This window comes from Sylvia atricapilla, chromosome 14, assembly GCF_009819655.1.
Source record: "Sylvia atricapilla isolate bSylAtr1 chromosome 14, bSylAtr1.pri, whole genome shotgun sequence".
Taxonomy (NCBI): domain Eukaryota; kingdom Metazoa; phylum Chordata; class Aves; order Passeriformes; family Sylviidae; genus Sylvia; species Sylvia atricapilla.
The window spans coordinates 7,016,435-7,038,943 of NC_089153.1; the positions used below are offsets into that span (position 1 = coordinate 7,016,435).

Below are 22,509 nucleotides of genomic sequence, written 5' to 3' on the forward strand. Positions count from 1 at the left end.
AGAGTTCCTCATCATCATCTCACAATTTAGAGCTTACTCTAAATACACATACTTAAGATATAGTTATTTTTCCTCAATGACTTTGTGCGCTTGGCAGAGTCCCAGAGCTGATGCAAATTTCTCTAAGGGTCAGCAGGTTTTGCACTCTTTCTGTTATGTTAGCCATACAAGCATTTTTAATGCATTTTATAGAGATAAACACGCTACCATCCTCCCCCCCGCAAGCAAACAGTAATTAGGAGCAATGAAAAAGAAAATTATGATTTTTTTCTGACTCGCCCTAGAACTGTGTTTCATGTTTATTGAACAACAGCCTCACAGTGTCCTCCTTGGAAGATTCAAGAGCCATAAGGCAACTGGTTGCATTTAGTAATCTTCTGCATCAGTAGTTTTGCCTTTTGGGCTCCAGAATTGATTTTCCTCATCTTGGCATATTTTTACAGCTCTGCCCCTTGACCTCTCTTGCTCTGCACTGGCTAGCAGTGACATGAGTGGCAAAAGAAATGTAAATCAGGCTGGTGATTTCTGGAACATCAGATGTGACAACTGTAGAGTAGAACTGATGGGTAGAGTGAGTTAAGACAGTTCTTTTCAAATATGTTACAGCTGGGAATCAGTTATCACAGAGAGACCATTCAAACTTAGGAAACTTTCTTCTTTATGAAGAAATTACTGTAAGAAAGGGAATGTGTCTACCCTGCAACCACAAAACCCAAAGGTCTTGTCAAGACATTTAAGGCCTCTGCTAAGAATTCCATAAATTGTGTGAGAACCATCTATCTCAAAAATCTTAATGTCTTTGATTTTTCACTAGAAACATGCTGGGGTGAAAAAGGTTTCCACAAAAGGTATTTCTGTTTATTTAAGAATTCTCTTTTAAAACTGACTTAGCCACAAAATGCTTGTCCACTATTGCCTAGTATGGGCTAGAATTTGGGGTATTAATAGCACATTTCAGTGCTGACACTTCTAATGTTCATGAACATTACCATTACTCTGGTCAGGTTTCCAGGTTTTCCTGCCTTCTTCTAGTTACCTGCCTCATAGCTCTTTGTACAGCATTCACTGCTGAGAAGTTCCAATTGCACACTGCAGATTCTCCTGCTCTTAGAGCTAATAGTAGTAATATCTAACTGATACCTGACATTTTTTCTCAGCAGAATATAAAGGTCATTGAAGAAGCCTGGGAGAGCAAAGGGAATAGATCCTTGCATGATTTTTTCAAATCCGGTGAACTGCAAACAATTCTTCCTTTTAAACACCATTTGTTTAAAGAGGGAAACATTAGCATCTATAAGCAGCTCAGCATTATTATTACCATTTCACCTTACTGAAAAAGTGACTTATTCACGTTCCCTCAGGAAAAGACTTGGTAATTTGAGTCTTTGGACACTTAAACCGTAGCTAAGGTTTTATACTGGCTAAGCCTAAAATATGATATTGTGACCATGGTGAATATCTTTCTTTTGACAGTGCAGAAGTGAACTGAAAGTTATGTTCAGATGAACAATTTCCTAAATCTCAGACATCCTGACTTACTAGTTATTGCAGCTAACAGGCTGTGGTCAGGTCTGCATGTTTTTTGCCTGCAGAAGTCTGAATTTCTTGGACAAAAAACTGTTGGCATACATCCCATGTAAATGCTTTCTTTCTGAAACACTTCGATTTAACTGTGGAAATAATCAAATTAATACAATTAATGCAATTAAGTAAGAATTATTCAGAGATAAGGAATTATATTTCCTGTGAGAACCATTTTTCCCCCTTTGGAGCAAAGAGTGCCCAAGGACAACGTTGTGTCCTTTTCAGCCTTATTGTTCAGTGGTGTCACAATGTTCCTTCAGAGGGGACCCCAGAAACAGAGACAGCCACCCACCAAGGCTGAGGATTTTCCCCAGAAATCTGTGGCAAGCACAATCCTACTCTGTATCTGGTCACCCCTGCAGTGGGCAGGGGAACATTGCCTGGGTGGCTTGGGCATGTAGGCTCCTGGTGGAACTCCGGAGTCATGGATCAGCAGCTGCAACATCATCTCCTCCTCCCTTCATACGAATGCACATTTGCTGCTTGCCAGCCTCCTTCAGCCTTTGTTAAGCTGCTTCTACTCTGACTACACCTTCCTTACTTTCCATTATTCCCTCTGGTGTGGAACAGGCAAAAGTTCCTTTGTGTTATTTTTCTCTGTATGCACTGATGGGAACAGAGTATGTATTCTAACTATGAAAAGTACACTCTCTAATGGGTCAAGTACCAGAGCTGAGATCTCAGGCAAGTTCTTCTCTGTTCCTGTATAGAAGCTAATAGTAGTAGATACAATTTATATTTTCCATTTGAGATTTTAATGTGATTCATTGCAATTCTGTTTGTTCTGTGCTGGTTTCTGTTCAAGATCCTTCACTGCACTGACCTTGATGTAAGCTTGTTTTCCTTTATTCTTGCATGTCATCCAGCCACAGTTATGGTGTGAAAAGAAACTGATGATTATTTGCTTTTGCACTGACTTTGCTTTCAGATATTATCAGTAGTTTTATCTTGTAAATATACATTCCCAGCTATTAAATGCTGGATATAATAAAACAAAATAATAGCTAATAATCTGTGTTGCTTGCTTGCAATACAGAGATATAATAGCTTGTCTGACATTTTTTAGAGCCAATATTTACCTTTATCACTGGTAAGTGCCTCCTGAGACTCATTATTCATGTAATTCCCATTAAGAGGCAGTAGTAAAACAGCCTGTTGTCTTACAACTCTTGCTGTTAAGTACATTATGTTTAGTAATAAATATGTCAGCTTTTGTTACATCAGAGAATTATTATTATTTCTTATCTCTAGACATTTATAAATAAATGAATCATGTTTATTTATAAACTTATTTCCATTTATTTCTTGCAGTAGCCAGATAAAACTGTTTTTCTTTAGGTACATGGTTATATCTCTTGAAGCTTGCTTATTCCTTTTTGAACCTAAGGCTGTAACAAAATTATTGTTCTTGCTTTTTATGTCTTTTACTTTTCAATTAACCAAGGATGGTATTTAGGAAAAATAAAAGTTGTATTGAAAGATAAACTCTGTCAGTTTAGAATAATGTGGTAAAAGTATCTCACAAACCAAGTTACTTGAATATCTAATTGTTATTCCTACTGCTACTTCTAAGGCCAGATACAGGAACATATAACAAATAACTTGTGTCTTTAATTTGTCTGATCAGTGGTTTCATGCAGATCTATTAAAACCCTCAATATAAGTTTCAAGCTCTGTTATATAATCAATAAAATGTTTTGCAGCAATGTGAATATTACCTACAATTCTTTATCTCTTTCAAAGTCTTCAAACCCATGTTTTTGTGGCTTGCCACCTATTTATGGCATTGCTCATGCAGCTGCAAGAGATAGATTTTGAGCCACATGCTCTGGTAGAAATCAGAAAATTTTCTTAGCAGAAGCTGCTGCACAATCTAATGTTTTTCCTGTTATAATTGCTTTTTATCATCACCGGTATGCTCTTAAAAGTAATTCTGTTCATGGATAGAAATAATGAGGTTTTCAAAAGCATCAGGCACCTGTTTAATTCTGCTCATATCCATTTGAAAGCATTTTTGTTGTTTTATTAACTCATTTGCTAGGACCAGACCAGTGCTGTCAGGGGATTGAATGATGAATGGTTAGTTATCAACTAAAACTATGATAAGAACTTTCTGCTTTATCAGTTCCTTATATTGTCCATAATGACCTTTCTCTTCTGTCTTAGTAGTCTTAAAATTACTCTTCTCTATACTGTTTGGGGAGTTGCAAGCCAAAAATCTGTCTGTTCAAAAACTGTTAAATGGATGCAGAACTTTTGGCCCTGCAAACTTTGTTGGAAAAGAAAGCCTGGGTTAGGATCAGAGATGAACATAAGCATTGATATTCAGCACACAGCTCCAATATATTTTTAGAAAGCTGCTAGTGAAGCAGCTGGCGTGGCATCATGGCTGACATCCTCTGAAACTGGAAAACACCTTTTCTGCAAATCTGGCTGTCTTTTGAGGGATTAGATGACATGGATGTAAAAGAAGTTCTTGCAGGCATGAACATTCTGGCTTTGCAGCCATTCAACACTGTATCAGTACATTCATTACTCTCATAGTTCACACTGTTCTTTAACTCCTGAAAGGGGATACATTGCTCCAGCTACTTTATGAAAGTTTCTTTTGCCTTTTTCAGAGAAATTAGTCAGGAACAAGCTGGTAAAGGCCCTAGTGGCACAAAGCCCCATTTTACTTGGTCTAAATTAACCAAGTTCCTACAAATCAGGGCTGGTGAGGTAAGGTAGGGATGTGACATCAATGGAAACCAAACCTTCTCAAGTCCACGTTTTTATTTCAATCTCTGTATTATTTGTTGTGTCCATGAGGCGTAGCTGAGCATTATGTGTAGCTAAAAAAATACTTTACATGGCCATGTAAAAGCTAATGTTTGTTGTAAGACTTCTGTTTCCTGTCAAATACATCGCTGCCCTGGAGAATGGTGTCCCTCACTTGTTTCTTCCTGCCACTCCTCCTCAGGCAGGAGAAAGATTAAACCAGAAGGTGAGTGTTGTGGGGTTTTGTACAATAACAAAATCAAAGCAAAACCCTGACTGAAACTCCTCCTGAATTATTAAAAGTAAGTTTCCTCAAGAAAAATTATTTAATTATGTTTATTTGAAAAATGTTAGTTTTCTTTCTTAAATTTATGTGCCTACAGCAGGTCCTAATACTTAGCAGCAGTTTTTACTATGACATCCATTGTCTTTTTCTCTGATTCAAAAGAATGAGAGATTCTTGGCTGAACTACAATTAATTACATTTTACTCCTTTTATATAGTGTTTTTTAAAGAGAAAATTTAATTTAAGAAAAAGATCTTTCTATTGTAGTTCCACTATGCTTTATATTTGATTTTAGATAAGCCTAAAAGATTTTCTTATCTTTAATTTTTTTTTCTGGAATTTTTTCATATCCTTGCAGTAAAGTCGTTACATTAATAAATATCACTACAAGGGAGAGCCATCCTAGAAGCTTGCAAACCATTTCTTTGAAGGGTGGTTCTGCTGCTAAGGGCAGTAATGGAATAGGATCTCCACATATGTGAGGTCTTTAAGTAACTTTCATTAATTCTACAGCAGCTGAATTATTTTTGCTATGAGGCACTGTAGGGATCTAGTGCTAATCAGATGATCCATGTAAAATCAAACAACGAGTCTAGCAAAGGTAGTGTGCTGGGCAGCCAACAGCAAATCACTGCAAAACAAATTTAACTTCTTGGGGCTGGTTTGGATCCTTCAGCTTGTACCACTTGAGGCTGATCAAATACTGCATATATAAGGACACTTGAAAAGAAATTAATTGTATCTGTTTGCATTGAAATGTCCTTGGCTGAAGAAAGAGTTCAGCAAACACATCTTTGCTCCCTTGACAGCACATTCAGAAAAACTGTGCCCTTTGTTGGTTGATCTGCAGCTTTTTGAGGGGAAGTGTCTCTAGTCTTTGGGTGAGATGCCTGTAACAGCTGGGCTGCGAGTGCAAAATCCGCTCAGAGCATCTTCAAATGCCTTAAAGCAGTTTAATAAAATAAATTCATCAGCATCTGTGAAGTCATTCTGCCAGTTTAGATGGGCCTATGGCCAGAGAGAATGAGCCTATAGAAACTTGTCGTTTCAAGGCTTTTACCTCTCTTGTTGTATTTGACGTAGTTTTTAATCAGATGGAACATGACAGCAACAGCTTGACAAGCTGATAATACACTTCACTTGCAAAATTCATGTGCTAGGACTGTAAACACATTTTTATTTAAGCTATGTCATGTTTATGCATAGCACAAGGACTTTTTCTTCAGTGGATCTGCTACGGAAAGTCTGAGGAGATCTAGCATTTTTATATTTTAAAGTATGACTGATATTTTTACAGCCCATAAGAAAAAGTTTGACTTTGCCCAGTCACACTAATTTATTTGGACAGTCAGTCAGACACAAAGCACAGGCTGAAAGAAGTTATCTTATTACTTGCTCCTTGAAGCATGTGTGCCCCATTTTCCAGACATTAAGGTGTTTCATAAGCTGTTATTATTTATCATATTGATGAAAAATAGAAGGAGATAGAAAGAAAGTATATTATTTTCAGGTCTTAGAGTCCAAGAGAAAGAATTTCATTAGAGAAGTCATTGGCAATGTAAAAAAGGTTCTTGATCACTAAGTCTTGGAGTAGCTTCTAGGGATGATTTAAGGAAAACTGAAGGAGCTTCTGCTGATGTAATATCAGAACAAACACAGAATTCCTGTGTCAGGGTGTCACTCTGGACTGACTGGTGCCTGTGAATCTTTCACCTGATGAGGCTGTTCTTCCACACTGTGAAAGTGAATAGGGTTATATATATTTTTTTCTCTGAGTCAAATCTTGTTGCCTTTAAACATTTTGACTCATTTTCACTTGAGTAAAATAATTCTGCCTAAAAATGTCTGAGCAGTGACCAAGATGTGAGAATCCCCATGCATGCTCTGCATCTGGCATGTGAACATAGGAGGTGGGTGTTCTAACACCTTCTTCACCAGCCTCTTCCAGAAAAGCCCATGTGGGTTTTCAAAGGGATTAATCTCTGTGGAGTCACTTGTAGGAGGCGAGGAACAGGGATTCAGACTGCATTATCCTCATTCAAAATAGAGGAAAGCATAATTAATAGAATCTGAGTCCTTCCAGTCTTTCCTTCCATTTTGAAGAATCCTTTTGTTTAAAAAAAATGGACTCATGTTTAAGAAGACACTTACACACTTAAGACAAATATACACTTATATCAGCCTTTTGGATCCTCTAAAGCTGTATGTCTGTACATGTCTTTCCCTACAGAAGACCATAAGCCTTGCTTTCCAGGATCATTTCCAATAAAGTTTGAGGGCTGAATGCACTGGAATGACTTTTCTTCTCTCCTTTTTTCTATTTGGGAAAGAAAGAGGAGTTGAAAATTAAAATTTACAAGGTATACATATGCTTTTTTGAAATCTATCCTTACAACTCTTTTAATAAGTGAAGTATTGTTTATACAGCCTGAGATGCTTTTCTAGCAGTCTTTCTTAGATCTGTGTAGTTATTAACCAGTTAAAAATCTATAGCTTAAATAGTTACATTTTTTTGCTCTCCATCTCTGGGTTGTCTGCCATTTTATCTGGGAGAAAATGCATTTTATTTTGTTCCTACCTTGTATTAGTCAATGTTGTGGTACAAAACCTTAACAATTGTTCATCTGATGCAATTAATTGCCTTGCTGGATATACACAGTACAGAGTGAACTATCTTTTCTGAATGTCAAATCAGATTTGGGAAACGTTCCTGTTATATTTATCCCTGGAAAACACTGGACAGAAAATCACATCTATTAAAACTGCATTCATTACCAAATCCAAGGAAACGAAGTTTTTGAATGAATAGCAGCTAATCAAGCAATGTGTCATAAAAGGCAGTAACTAAAGAAAACCAAAGTAAAACATTCACTTGCATTATTGAACATTTTTAGCTTTATTATTATAATAGAATTACAATCTGACATAAAATAAAGAGCTTTTGCTAAACTCTGTAAAGCAATACATGCTTCTGCCATAAACAACCTCTATTAGATTTAGGTTTTATTGCCACATCACTGCACTGAGGTGCAATAAACATTCAATGTCATCTTTTTAAAATTATCTCAGGAGTAAACAGAAACTGTCCTCTATAAGAGTGTATCATTATTTTCAAGGAAGACTTACTATTATTACATGGTTTAGCAAAGCGTTGTAAAAAAGCTACATAGAGAATACCTTGTCTTTGATAAACTGTGCAGTCAAGTTTATACAGTATAATACTATTGGCATAGACTAACTAAGAGGTGATATAATGCAATCATTGCATAGCAAAAAGCAGACTAGTTAAGTAATATTCACATCTAATGTGCAAAATGCAGACCAAAAGGTAGCTATGAATTGCTAGAAAGATAAAATGCCCTAAATGAACATACTAGTGTAACGCCAAAAATAACAAGATAAACAAGTACACAGAAGTTAAAGAGCCATCGTTTATTTTTTTCTATACATATATCTACACATGATACCAGAGATGAAACATCCCCTTTTAAATAAGATCCAATCAGATAACTCATCAGGTTCAGACAGGACTAAATGTTAGACAATGAAGCGTTATTAAAAAATTAATCTCTAAATCAAACATTAAATATTTCCTTTTGTAGATGGAGACTGTCAACTTTTTGATTTATTAAGAGTTTAGAAATCATTACCTATTAAACTTGACTCTCAGCAGCTGTTTCTCTAGAGGCTCATGTAGCACTGTGTCAAAATCCATTCAATAGCATAAATTACACTTTTAATTGATTCTTGCAAATATCCACCATTCTTCCCATCTCTTTGAAAAAACTTTATCTGAAAGTTTATTTCTAAGAGTTAGCAGTAATGATACTGACTAGAATTTTTTTAAAGGGAGCACAATACCTGCAAAATGGACATCTTGTATTTAAAGCCCTTACATATTGTTCCTACAAATATATTGCTACAGTAAAAATGAAATGTAGTAAGTTTGCTCAATAAAATCTATTTTCCTGTACATTCTTTTATGTATGACTTCTTTGTATTTAATGCTACATATATTACATCGCTTATTGTAACAGTTATGTTTCAGCAAATATAGCAGTAATATACAGATGAACTTCTGTCTTAACAAATATTTCACCATTTTTACCTACCAAATATAGTCCCATACTTTAGTGTTTATGCATGACCTGAGCAGACCAGTCATTAATCTAATAGTATACATTGGATGACATTGTCAAATTGCAAGCTGCTGTACACTTAACCACTTTACAAATGGAATAAATTCCAAGCACTTTCTGCTTATTTATTTTTGTAAGCTTCCCAGTACCACTGATTTATTTTTTTTCCTTTAATTCAGGCTCTAAATATGTTTTATTGAGCATTTAACAACATATTAAGAGCTAAGAGGTGAATCCTACACAATGTTTTAAGAACACAACTTTAAAAAAGTAAAAAAATGTACAATCTCATGCTGCATATTTACAGATATTATTTAAATACTATATTTTATCTTTCTGCTATTCATAAATCTCAGTCTAAAGCTTCTTTTAATGTATCATTTTATAAAAGAATACATTCAACATATCTAGAGCTTGCAAAAATTTTGTTGTTTTTTTTTGTTTTGTTTTAATTCTCTAAAACATAGTGATGAGTAAAAGCTATCTTTAAAGCATCCAGGAATTGTTTGGATTACACAGGTGATAGTAGAAATTTGGGATCTGCACTTGGTTGTGCAACTGGTTTTAAACCTAGTCTAGTGACAACTTAATGCTTGGAACAAGCTTGCAGTAAGAGAGCAGATTAAAGCATTTTTCACCATTAGAACTTATGTGCTATACAGTGACAAACTGTACCTAGAGTGAGTAGATTTCCTTTCTCATTAAAGACTATTTAATATTATAAGTCAGGTAGTTTGGAACATAGAAGAGAAAAGGGATTAGGAAAATAACATATCTTATGGGATTCAGCAAATGGAAAGCTTTACATCCTTGAAAAGATTATAAACAGTGGCTGAATAAATGATACAGTCTAGGATGTGCATCAGGAATGTCATAAAGAATATTTCCCCCCTCCCTAATAATCTTCTGAATAAAAATATCTTTTTCATGTACATATACACTATCTTTTGGGAATATTCAGTACTAAGCTTGCTACAAATGGTTTCTTTTTTTCTTTTTTCCACCCTCCCATTACTCTACAACCCTTTTCTATTTCCAAAATCACTTTTCCAAAGTATATAGTTTATAACGTTCTCTCCCTCACACACAGTTGTTTTTTTTTTTTTAATATACATATATATTTTACCTTTTGCTAACTAAAGAAACCTTTATTTTCTTTAAGACAGAGGCAATGAAGCAAATGGGAATTACTGTATGTGAAAAAGGGAAGCAATTCCCAGAGCAAAAAACAAAACAGAACTATTCGAATGCATGAGGTTATTGATGTGGAGTTTGAACTTTCAGCTGGGGCTCCCTGTTTAAATAGGTGGCCCAATAGACCAAGTTAAAGATTCCAAAAAGCAAGGGGAAGGCTATTCTTGATAGCCGATCAATTTTACTGACGCTGTTAAAAGTTTTCTTGGGTTCTGCAGGTTTTGTTTCTGGCTTAACTTCTTTGGGCTCAATTGTTGCACTTTTAGCAATGGTTGCCAGCCCAGGGTCCCTTGCAATATTAGGGGTGTAGCTCGTAGCTGCAGCTGTGTATGTGTTGTTTTTCTTGATGAGAGGGTCCTTCACTTTCTTTGGCTGAAGAAAGAAGAAAATATTTCATTCTTAATACCTTCTCAACAGATGAAATCATGAAAAAGCACCATAATATTTTGCAATTGATTGAATTTATGCCACAAAGCTGTAAGAGAGAAGTTAGCTCTGGCTATATAAATCATGCAGAATATTTAGGTGACAATAAAGACAAAATCATCCATTTGTATTACTTGCATTTAGGTAAACCAAATTAGATGATAGATAAAAATAATGAGACCTGATAGCTAAGCTCACTGGCAAAATCACCTTTAATGATAATCAGCAGTGATAAACCACTCATAGTTCAATATTGCCACAAAGAACTCTTCCCCTTAGTCAGGATAAAAACTTACAAGATGCCAAATTCTTAATGTAGCCTCCCAACATTAAGACAAATATTGTGATATGAAGAGTTTTAATATAATTTATACACAAAAATGAACTCTAAGTTATCATGCACTTAAGAAGTGGTTTATTCAATAAGATGCAAAGCTCTCAGTATTCTGCTCACTAATGGTTTACACCAGAGGCACATGCATTATGGATTAGGAACTTAATTTTCTTGTTTGAATCTTAAAATTGGATCATAATGGCTGAATTGGCATTCCATATGCAAAGACTTTAATGTCTGCATGACTTTTTCATCCACCTACTTATATTGCTAAAGCAAAAATACACAGAATATCTTTTAGGGGAGCAGGACTTATTGAGCTTATTTAAACTTATTTTTTCCCTGGGTCCTTATATTTTCTAGTATTCTATTTTTGGGATCTAGTTGTAGGAAAAAAATATATATTTTGACATCTGGGCATACCAGTTAAAATTGAACTACCTCAGTTTCTGGCAGACCAAACCTTTTCATCAGCCATTGCCCAAGGATAAACACAGAAGAGAGATGTAGTGGGTCATTAAGAAGGTGGAAGCATCCCTCCAATTATGAGAAAAAACCCAACAACAAAACAGAAAGTGAAAACCAATTCCAACAGCTTAGAAAAATCTTCAGGCAGTATTTGCCACAAAAAGAAAAGGCAAATGTTATCCATTTTATCCTCTGGGGATAGGGGAAGATGTGGTTGAAGAGAAAATATCAGTGGAATTTGATCAGTTTTGTCATTTTACAAGATAGCAAATACAATTCTCTGTTTTAAAGAAGCAGCTGTCCCAGGGAGGCAATACTTTTATGTGGTCACAGTACTTTTAATGACAGATCAACTGTAGGTTAATGGCTACTTTCACCCCCTAATAATGGAAATTAGATAAAAAAATCTTGTTCAAGAGGTGAACACTTCAGGGAGTGGGCAGACTCCTGCTGGACAGGAAACAAAGCTGCAAAAACCTGAGGGCAAGTGGGGACATGCTTGTGGAGGAAAAGCTTAGAGTCCCATGCTGGAAAGAAATGTAGGCTCAAATGTTAAAATTATGCTGCTTAGTAAGGAAAGGGATTCACCTAATGACTCCAATGTAGATGTTCTTTAATTCAATACAGTACTTAGCTTCAGACCAAGAAAAATCTTTAGTTCTTTGGAACAAAGAGGTTTAAAAAATATTCCAAAAATAATAAAAAAAGCCAGGTCAGGTTTTTTGTTTGTTCGTTTTTGTTGTTTGTTTTTGGTTTTTTGTTTGTTTTTTTGTTTTGATTTGGGGTTTTGAGGGGTTGTTTGTTTGGTTTGGGGTTTTTTGGCTGTCCATTTTTTCCCCTCCCAGGTAGGGAGGCTGCTAACATGGTTGCTGAGTGTGAAGGCACTCCTGTTTGCTTCTCATTCAGATACTCTGGTGAGCAGCAATAAATCCAGCAGACAAAGAGCAGCTTCACTGAAGTCTCAGAGGAAACCCTTTCAAATAGATTTAAATGTCACTAGAAATCTGATCCACAGAAAACCCTGACACCGGCCTGGCTCTTAATATTTCACGTCAAATTCAACTTCATGAGAAAGCAATATGACAGCTAATTAGAGCTCTAAATTTGATTAAGCTGTGATGCTCTGATCATTGTGAGCATGCCTTGCTTGCTTTTCCTCACTGCAGAAAACTCACACAACCAGCAAATGACACATAAAGCCCCTTACCTGAGAACAAGCACAAATCCATAAATCTTCCAATGTTTTAAACAATGTTTATTGGTGTAGGGATTTTTTTAGAATGTAGTTTTCTTTGTAACAAATGAAACAGCTCATTATAGTAACTACATTACAAGGGAGGATAAATTAGCAGGACAATATTTAATATTCAAGGATACAGTTCTATCAATGCAGTTCATTTTTATGACAAATGTCATGAAAACCAGAAAAAAAAGAATCAAAAAAAGAATTTTCAGTGATGGTGTCATCAATAACTGAAAACTCAATATTCAGCAGCAGTTGTGCAGCTCATTACTGTAAGTTTGTTTTGTTACTTCACTCATTTGTTCTACATACTTTTGTAGTAGTTTCCGTTGTATAAGTGCCCTAATTTAATTCGGAGGGTTTTTTCACTGACTTATGCAATGAATATACATAAACAATGTATACATACGTAATCTTGAATTAAAAATATATCTTTGCATACCAGTGAGTTACATCTGCTCCTCCAAATACCTGCTCTGAATGCTCATGATAACCAGTTCAGCACATTGACCCAACTGAATTTACTTGCTCACAGAAGCAGCTGACATGGTAATTCAAAGGAAACAGGAAACTTCTATTTCATCCCCTAAATGTCCTCAACAATTTCTTGATGCACCTGTGGTTTACAGACCAGGTCTGATCTCAGACCAAAAAGAATCAGTGTGAGTTTTCTCCAGTGCATTCAGGGATGTACAGATCAGGACTGCACAGTCCGAGCACAGGTTTCAATTCCTCCTTCTAAACCAACACATTTTTCCTACAGCTGAGATAGGAAAAAAGCACTCCTGTGATGATTTATTTGGTAATGATGATAGAGCAGCCCTTCTGAATTTTATGTTGGGGAGCACTGTACCTTGGGAACTGTCAAATACTGCAGCCACAAGCCTTTTTTCCCTACATTTACACTGAGGCATACACATTTTCTCTTGTTCAAACAGAAAAAATTAATTGCCTTCCCTTAAAATAATACACGTTCATCTTTTTTTTCTGCTCAGTTGCAGAAGTCAAAGTCTCAGTAGAATATTTCACTATTAATAGCATTATCACCCAGTATGTCAGAAGTAGTATTTAGGTATTAAGTGTCTAAGTCATCACAGCATAGAAATGCTGTACATGGACACAGGAGGAAACTCTTTTGGAGTAATAACTGTTTTACATAACAGTAATAATATGTTTAATAAAGTATTATTACATACTTACACAGTAATAACTGTTCTACATAATAATGAAATATTTTATGTGCTAAATATCCTCCCACTGAGTGGGCAGAGTATGGCAGTGTGACCAGAGTGACCAGAGTGACCAGAATTTTACTGTGCTAACCCTCTCCCACAGAGTGACCAGAGTATGACCAAAGTGACCAGACTTTAATGTGCCAAACCCCTCCCATAAAGTGACCAGAGTATGGCAGCGTGACCAAGCATGACCAGAGGGACCAGAGTTTCTCTGTGCCAAACCCTCTCCCACAGAGTGACCAGCCTGGCAGAGTGTCGTGTTTTGGTATGGACATGGAGCACGGCAGAGTGTGGTGTTTGGGAATGGTTGTGGGGCAGAGGGTGATGTTTTGGGATGGACGTGGGGCAGGGCAGAGTGTGGTGTTTTGGGATGGACGTGGGGCAGGGCAGAGTGTGATGATTTGGGATGGACATGAGGCAGAGTGTGATGTTTTGGGATAGAAATGGGCAGGGCAGAGTGTGATGTTTTAGGATGGACGTGGGGCAGAGTGTGATGTTTTGGGATGGACACGGGGCGGGGCAGGGCAGAGTGTGGTGTTTTAGGATGGATGTGGGGCAGAGGGTGATGTTTTGGGATGGACGTGGGCAGTGTTACCTTTTCGGGGACGACGCTCTTGCCATCCCAAGCGTAGCCCCTCTTGGTGAAGTAGTTGACAGTGGCAAACTCGATGAGTGCGGAGAAGACGAAGGCGTAGCACACGGCGATGAACCAGTCCATGGCCGTGGCGTAGGCCACCTTGGGCAGGGAGTTCCTGGCGCTGATGCTTAGGGTAGTCATGGTCAGTACCGTCGTCACCCCTGCAAGGCAAAGGGTTTGTGTCTTCAGGCCAGGGGCTGGTTTTTGTGCTTCATTTCTCTACAGCTGCTATAGGCAAGGGAGATTTTCTACACCCCTGGTGACTCTGTTTTACACCACAATGGCACAGACTCTGAGACACAGAAGGCTGAAAATGCCCTGCAAGTTGTACTACAGATGTGACAATTTAACATCTTTAGTTCTTTCTTGCAGCAGTTATGAGATATTTTAGAAAACTAAAAATCTTATTTCGGCTTATTTGGGGTATTATCCTTCAAAGATATATTCAAGGACATCAAGATTTATGTGTTATTTCCTTTTTTTTTTTTTTTTTTTTTTTTGAACCAATGGTTTTACAGATTTCTGTCCCTTTATTCACTGACACCCTGAACACAGCAAAGATTTTATGTAAGGATGACAATGTAATTTGCATTTCTGATATCAGAGCTTCTCTTTGCTGAACCTTTCCTCTTACCTGGCTCTAGAGAGCAATCAGAACTGTACTGAATCCACTCTGCTTGCAGCTGCTTGGAAAAATGAATCTCCAAGTCCACACAAGGCATTTACATCAAATCACATGTGCACAAGTTACCTTGACAACTGCACTGTCATGTCTTGGATGTGTCTGGTGAGTTCATCTTCACTGCACTGAGTGTTGGTGGAAATGAAGTGGGCTAAAATAGGTCAATTAATGAACAACATATTTACGTGGCAGTGTGAAGAGCTTGAATTATTAGTGCCTAATGAGGAAGCAATTTCTCTTTCCTGAGATGCAACCAAATGTTTTCTTTGAGTTATTCTAGTGAGCTTACATTTCTCTTACATAATAGCAAAAGAAAGATTTAGAACTTTTATTGTCTGTGGTACTATGTGGGCTAAAAGATGAAAGTTGTGCTTCTGTGTGTATATGCATTCATGCAAGATGTTCTGAAACTGTTTCACTGCCATTTTTTAATGAAAAAGGTATCCTGATACATAAAGATGGAGTAAACCGAGGAGCATTTACTAAATAACTGTCTTCTAGAAGGAAAACTGAGAAGTTTGTGGTTCTTGAGCCTGTGAAGATAGCAGTTTGAAAGTTGTGCAGTATTAGATTTTATCCATTGAGACTAGGAAATTCTGTTTTCCACCTAGTGACAGTGAAGTACAGCATTTCAAACTGATGATCAGACATTTCTTTTTAAATGGCATGTGCAAAAGGAGGTAAAATAGTTACAATTTCAATAGCTTTGACCATAAAAAAGTTCTTAGTACAGTAGTTCTCAGCAAAGCTGATGTTAAAAATTCAGAATTAATTTCAGTTGCTAAACAATATTATGTAAATCAAATTTGATTATACTGTAATCTAAACCACTGTTCTGTAAATGCACATCTGTATATCAACAGAAAGCCACTGCTTGGTTCATGAGGTCTAAGGCTATGAAAGCTGTGATTGATTTCTAGAGAAATTGGGAAACTAAAGCACAGCTGTGAAGGGTGCAAAAAAAGATCCATAAAAATAGCTCTTGTTCAACAAGAGCTTCAGAGGCTGCATTTCTCCACAGCGACTCTCTGGCTTTGCCATGTCCAGCATAAATGGGTTAATTCTCTTTGGCAAAGCCAGAAGGCTCAAAGCATCCTGCCCTTGCAGTGCCCTGAGGCAGCAAAACGAGTGTCAAAGCCAGCTTGGCTGGGGGTGCCTCTACCTCCTGCCAAAGGTGTTCAGCAGTCCCATCTGGACATCACCAAGGACTAGGTCACAAGGCAGAAATCTCAGGTTCTCCCTTTCCGAAATGCAAATTCGTTGCATTTTTGGTGTTTGTTTGTTTTTTAAGTATGCACTTGACTTGGGTTAATATCTCCAAAGAATGTAAGAATTTTAAGATAAGCTTTTGCAAGCAGTGGTTAAACTCTAGGGATTATCTGTATAAACCTGAGAGTCTTTTAAATGGCCTTCTCACTGCATTCCTTGAGTGCATGTATTCACTGCTCTAAGCACAATAAATTGTTGCTGATCTCAACAGTAGCCTGTAAAAGGGATTAAGGAAAAAAAAATAAAATAGGAATTTTCAGAGGGCCTAAAGATGTCAAATGATGGATGCCCATTGATTAAAGCCTTTTTGTTAATTCCATTATTAACGTTATTGCCATAGTCAGAGATGTTTTATTCATAATCTGATTGTTTTGGAAAATTCAAATGGTAATGGATGGCTGGATGGCTTGAGGTATTTTCAGGTCCCTTTGTACAATCAGTTCAAAATCAGTTTAAAAGCTTTGGACCTATATCTTCACAATGAAATTTGTTAGCTCTGGTGCGCTGCAACATGTCCAGGCTCACACTGTTCTCCAATACCATGTTACACATAACTACTTTTACCATTTCTGAATGTGATTTCTGAAACTCAGTTGCCTCACAATTGGCAGGAGGTTTATAGGTCCTGCTTACCAAACACAGTTCTTGCTGGAACAGATTCTCTGTTAAGCCAGAAGGACACCTGTGACAGTATCACTGTCATGATGCAGGGCAGGTAAGTCTGGATGACAAAGTAACCAATCTTCCTCTTCAAATGGAAGTGTGTAGTCATAACAACATATTCCCCTGAAACCAAGAAAAAAAGAGCATTAAAGTTTTATAAATATACATATCAGAGGTCTTCATAGGAAGCATTTTTTCATTAAATTCATCCCTATTATAAAATAGAAGGCCTCAAATCAAAATGGGTCAGCTCTGACTAAAACACTTCATAAACATGGTGGGTTCTTAAATTTTTCCCTAATAATACAAAACTAGACATTTCTGGGAAATGCTAATTAAATCTACATATTTTCATCTCTGCTGAGTAGTGAATGAAAGTCTGCATTAACTGGTGGCTGTTTAAAGCTCTTGTAGAAGGTCTTAATCTGTTAGAAGATGGAAAGCCACCACAGCACACCCATGCAAACATCATCTAAAGACTAAATCAAGACAGCCTCTCAAAATTGTTTCTGTTGGGCCAAACTTAAGATGTAACTGCTGAAGTGATGGTGTTTGCATTACCACTATCAGTGTTTTATGTACTCTGAAGTGTCCCTGTTCTGCTTATTTGGTACCTTAGTAAACTATTATTCTCTCCTGAAATAAAGCATTACTACAAGAATAACACACAATATTTTCATTAGCACTAATGCTTTTGGAGCTACAAAATTGTATGAGCTGTGTACTCCAAATGCATTGAAAATTTTTTGGGTTTTAATATATGAATATATTTCATTTCTACTTTTAAAAATAAATATAAATATTTTTAATATTCTAATACATTAATGTCATCCCACAAACCTTTCTTGCCAGCAGAGCAAATAATGCTCATTTGGAGATCATTATTTATATAATTGAAAATGGATTTTGGAAAACAGTATGTTCTCCAAAGACTGAAAAATCTATTGGATTTTTTGTTTTGGTTTGTTTTATTTTTTTTAGTAGACTGATTCTTATTATGCAATAAACATCTTGGAATGAAATAAGTGGACACATAACTGAATGGAAACTTCTGTCTAGATTAGAGATGACATGTGAAATTACTGTAGCTCTATTTTAAAATGTAGGCAGCTGGAAAGAGAATGCTGCTCTTGTACAGGAAAAGCTTAAACTTGATTGAAAAACTATGTCTAGACATTGACTGCTTATGCACAGAGCATGTCAAATGCCCATTTCTGTAATGCAGAGTCCAGAAGAACATCCATTTGAGCAATCTTGCTCAATTTCTAACCCCAAGGAAAGTTTATTTATAAGATGTGACAATGTTCTTTCAGTATAAAAGACAGTAGCAAAGGGGGGAAAAATAATAAATTTTAAATTGAGAGGTAAAGCAAAGGATATACAAGGAAATTTTTATTTTAAAAATAGGAGTGGCTGTAGTACAGTGGGAATTATTACTTGAATTTTGCTCACCTTTCTTTAACTTTCACTGAAACAACCTCCTTGTCCTCTGTACCAGAGATTATGATCTTACAAAAGGTGCCAGTCTTAGCTAGGGGAGCCAATAATTTAATTTTATCTACTTAAAATATGACATGGGAAACTATTTTAAAGCAATCAGATATAGAATGCGCACCACGGTATGTCAGAATTAATTCAGTGATTGTAGATGGCAAGCTAAGAATACAGAGTGAACACACCACTGTACTCTGAGGCTTTATTTAGCTGCCTAAATTATCAAAGTATTTTTAACCTCTGGAAAATGAGAACAAGATCCAAAGCATAAAGGCAATTAAAAAGACAGGGATTACTCTCATCTGTTAAGCACTGCAGCAGTCTGAGCTGGGAGTCAGAGAAAGGTAATGCTGGGAGGAGTGAATTAGGTAAAGCAGAGGCCTGGAATAATGCTCTGCACTTCAGTTACAAGGCAAAAACAAGTTTCCACTGTACCAATGGACTGCACTTATTGGGCAGTCCCTTATTAAAAGATAGTAGATGTTTTAAAAGATTTATTGAAATGAAGGACATGAAAGCACTGCAGTTATTTACTGCATCTTTGCCTTTCCATATTTTATGGCTTTCTTTAATTGAATAGTGTTGCCACGTTTGTGACTGCTGCTGATCACTCTCATAGCTCCCCAATTCCTCTGTGACTCTATTTTGAAAGCATTGCAATGAAGTCATAAAATTCCCCACAATCTAAAATTTCAAATAGCTCTTGAGAACATATTGCCAGTGTCTGATTGCTAGGCTTTCACAAGTTGTACCTTTTACATCTTATATTCTCTTCTCTCATATCTTTTCTTATCCAAGGAAGTTAGAAAAAAAGATTCTTCTTCTTAGCTAAATTGTAATTCCTGAAGTCTTCTACAAATAACTGTGTTGAGCAGACAAATCTGGTTTTCATTCTATTTATTCCAATGTTTAAATTAGTTTATATGTAATACACAATATGAAGCATTTAAAAGTCATCAAACAAATTCTACATCAATACTGACTTATTTTTGAATGACTGTCCACTCTGAGAGGTCTGGAAGAGTTTGTACCTGTGTTCAGTGCTTCTGGAGGTGCAGTTTTTAACCAGCCCTTGATTTTACAGTATATTGCAATAATTGAGTCAAATGTGCAGATGGTATAAACTAACCTGTGCCCATGGAAGAAAGTAGTTGATAATTCAGTAAAGTTACATTAAAGCTATTTCTCAGCATTCTGTAAATTGTTTGTAAAAACCCAAATTTATCAGCACTTGAAGTTAATGTGCATCACATCAGATGTAAGGTTTGAGGTGGGGACTGAGTTTGAGCTGTAACAATACTTTTTCTATTACTCTAGGTAGAGAAATAAGGCTTTCCTTGCCATTAATTTAAAACAAAGTATTTATAATTTACTATTTATGCCATGTAAGTCAGTAAAAACAAACAAACAAACAAACAAACTCTTAATAACAACATAATCTTTGCAGATTTACAGAGATAAGAAAAAAATTAACTGTTTTGAGAATAAATCCTGAAGAATCTTGGTGCAAAGCAATGTTCTCAAGGTGGCAAAGTAAATCTACATAAATAGAAACTTGAACAAGTCCTTTAAGAATTTGTTAAGGTACTTACAAAAAGATGTTAAAATCTTTCTGAGTCAATATGAATTAGTGGCTGGAGAGTGACAGTAATTTTAAATACAAATAAAAAAAATGGATGACTCTGCTTAAACAAAATAGCAGAACCAATAATTATTTCACTTAATACTATTTTTAAGCCTGTAGTACTTTCCATTGTTAGAATAGATGAACAAAGTATACCATAGGAAAGTTTTAATGTTTCGAGCCTCTCTTGTCATTAAAAAATCACTGTTTGTAGTTATCTTGTTCTATACCCATAAATAAAGATTGCAGGTGGTCTACATGCCAAGGAAGAAATTAAAGGAAAAAAGCTCTCTATAGATCCATTACATGATTTAATAGTTTTGAGGATGTTTAGAATAACGTGGGTACACCCAGATCCTTTGGAAAATAAGTATCTAGAATTCCACACAACTATGAATATCATCTTAAATTTGCCCAAGATGTTGTAGAATGCTCCAATGATCCACAGAATCAGCTGCAAAAGAACTTTATTTTCTGGCCTAATAAAGGAGTGTTGAGAACTCTCAGGTGAAGATTGACTTCAATTCCTTTTGTCTTTTTTTAAGATGAGTCACGATCCATGACTCTGAAAGCAGGGAGGAATTTCATAACTATCATTACATATGTCATATATTAAACCAGAGGTGATCAGAGGACAAAGACACGCTGGAAGATGCTGTTGAGACTACCTGCCCACCTACCTCAAGAGGGAGAAAAGAGATTATTAACGACTTCTGATCCTCACTTTTATTATGGGGAAAGAAACATTTGAGACATTGAATTTGCAAGCAATAAATACGTTTCTTTTACAACAGTGTGTTCTTATCAGGTAGTGATTAAAGAGGATTATAAATTTGTAAATACTAAAAAGATTCTGTAATGAGATTTTTTTTTTAGTTTTGGAATAGTTTTCCATTTAGTTCTTTGTACTGTTTTTCAGCATCTAGACAAAAATATCTTTATCTCAGCATTTTAATTATACTGTATTTAGCCTTAGAGATAACAATGGCAAAGAGTTTCCTCAGGTAGAAAAAGGAAGCAGAATTCAAATCTTTGAAATAGCTAAACAATGGGCAAAGGAAATTGATTGTTTCTTCTTAGAAATGCATGAAGAAATCTTAAAATTTTGTTTCAGTTCTGTTTGAAAATTTCTTGTCTGCCCTCCTTAACAGTCTACAGCCTGCTCCTCACATTGGTGTCTAATGAACCATGCCTGGCAGTTCTATTGGCTTTAGTTGCATTCCCTCATGAGTCTTTTCTGATTATCCTCCTGCCCTTAGAGCACCTGCAGCCAGCAGAGAGCAAAGGCAGCCCCACAGGCTGGCCAGGGCTCTCTGAGAGAACCAAGAGCTGAGATCCCTGAAGTTCCCCTCAAATCCCACTGACTTCCCAGCAAAAGGCAGCTGGGGTGAATTATTTGCTCCAGAAAAGCCAGTGGCAACATTTCCATCTCTGGGAATGTCAAGAGTTTTCCCCTTTTTACCTGCTTGTTGCACACCTCTGTGCTCAGCAATGGGAGCAGTTGTGTTGGTGCTGTTCTTATACAAAGTTCTTACTATCTCCATCCCACTTCCTTTTCTATCAACTGAACAGAAGCTTCCAAGCAGTAACCTAGAAACTTGTCTGTGAGAGATTTTCTTGGCTTAATAGAGCATATGAATATATTTTAGCAAGCTAAATAAAAAATTCAGACACAAATTCAGTCACCTTAAAGTGACTCACTTTCCCTTAAATGTTCATTGACTTTAACAACACATTAGGAAATTTGGTTTATGCGGTTATAAGTGGACTTCTCTCTGTCACAATATTGGGTGTACCCAAAGCAATACAACCACTTCACCTCAGGCAGTGCTGCTTTTACTCCATTGGCCAAAAGTCTGGTCAACAGAGCTCTTGTTCATGCCCAGTGCTCAGTTTTTTAGTGAATTTAAATCATCCAAATTGTTAGAAAACAAAAAATTTACATCTAGCACTGTAAAGTAAAAAATATAAGGGGCTGTATCCAGCTTCAAGGTTATGGGTATATCATACTATAAATATCAGCTGTACTTCTGTATCTCATTATTAAATTTTTGGACTTAAAGCTAGTACCAGCATTAAAGGAAATCATGTTTGGATGGTTCCGATGGTTTTGTATTTGATGACAGTTTTTTTTTATTTTCTAAATACTTCTTTGAGAAATTATGTACTTGCTTTTAGTGACTTCACTGCCTCCAGAAATATGATCTTTGAGAATTCATATTGGTATGATATTTTTATCAGCCTATACAGTCAGCAGATAATATGAGTAGAACATTAGAAGTGCTTCTTTTTTTACATAAATTATTGGTTTTTCTGGCTAGATCTGACACTGTAGGAACTTCTTAATTGTTCTAATACTTTTACCACCAGCTGAAGTAGGAAAATAATCCCAGGATGCATTATCTTTTCGGAGTCATGTTTTCCTAATCTGAAGTACACATATTATCATTTACCCCTCACTGTTACATCTT

General features: G+C 36.2%; 1 protein-coding gene across 1 annotated transcript in view; it reads right to left on the reverse strand.

Annotated features, from left to right (window-relative positions):
• Nucleotides 1-7,502: 7,502 nt before the first annotated feature.
• The window catches only part of GABRA1 (gamma-aminobutyric acid type A receptor subunit alpha1), a 39,148-nt gene continuing 24,141 nt past the window's right edge, over nucleotides 7,503-22,509 (reverse strand). The window contains exons 7-9 of the mRNA XM_066328962.1: nucleotides 16,891-17,043; nucleotides 14,265-14,467; nucleotides 7,503-10,335 (exon numbers count right to left, since the gene is read on the reverse strand). Coding sequence (XP_066185059.1) covers nucleotides 10,027-10,335; nucleotides 14,265-14,467; nucleotides 16,891-17,043 — 665 coding nt within the window. The 3' untranslated portion in view covers nucleotides 7,503-10,026. The remainder of the gene's footprint in view (nucleotides 10,336-14,264; nucleotides 14,468-16,890; nucleotides 17,044-22,509) is intronic.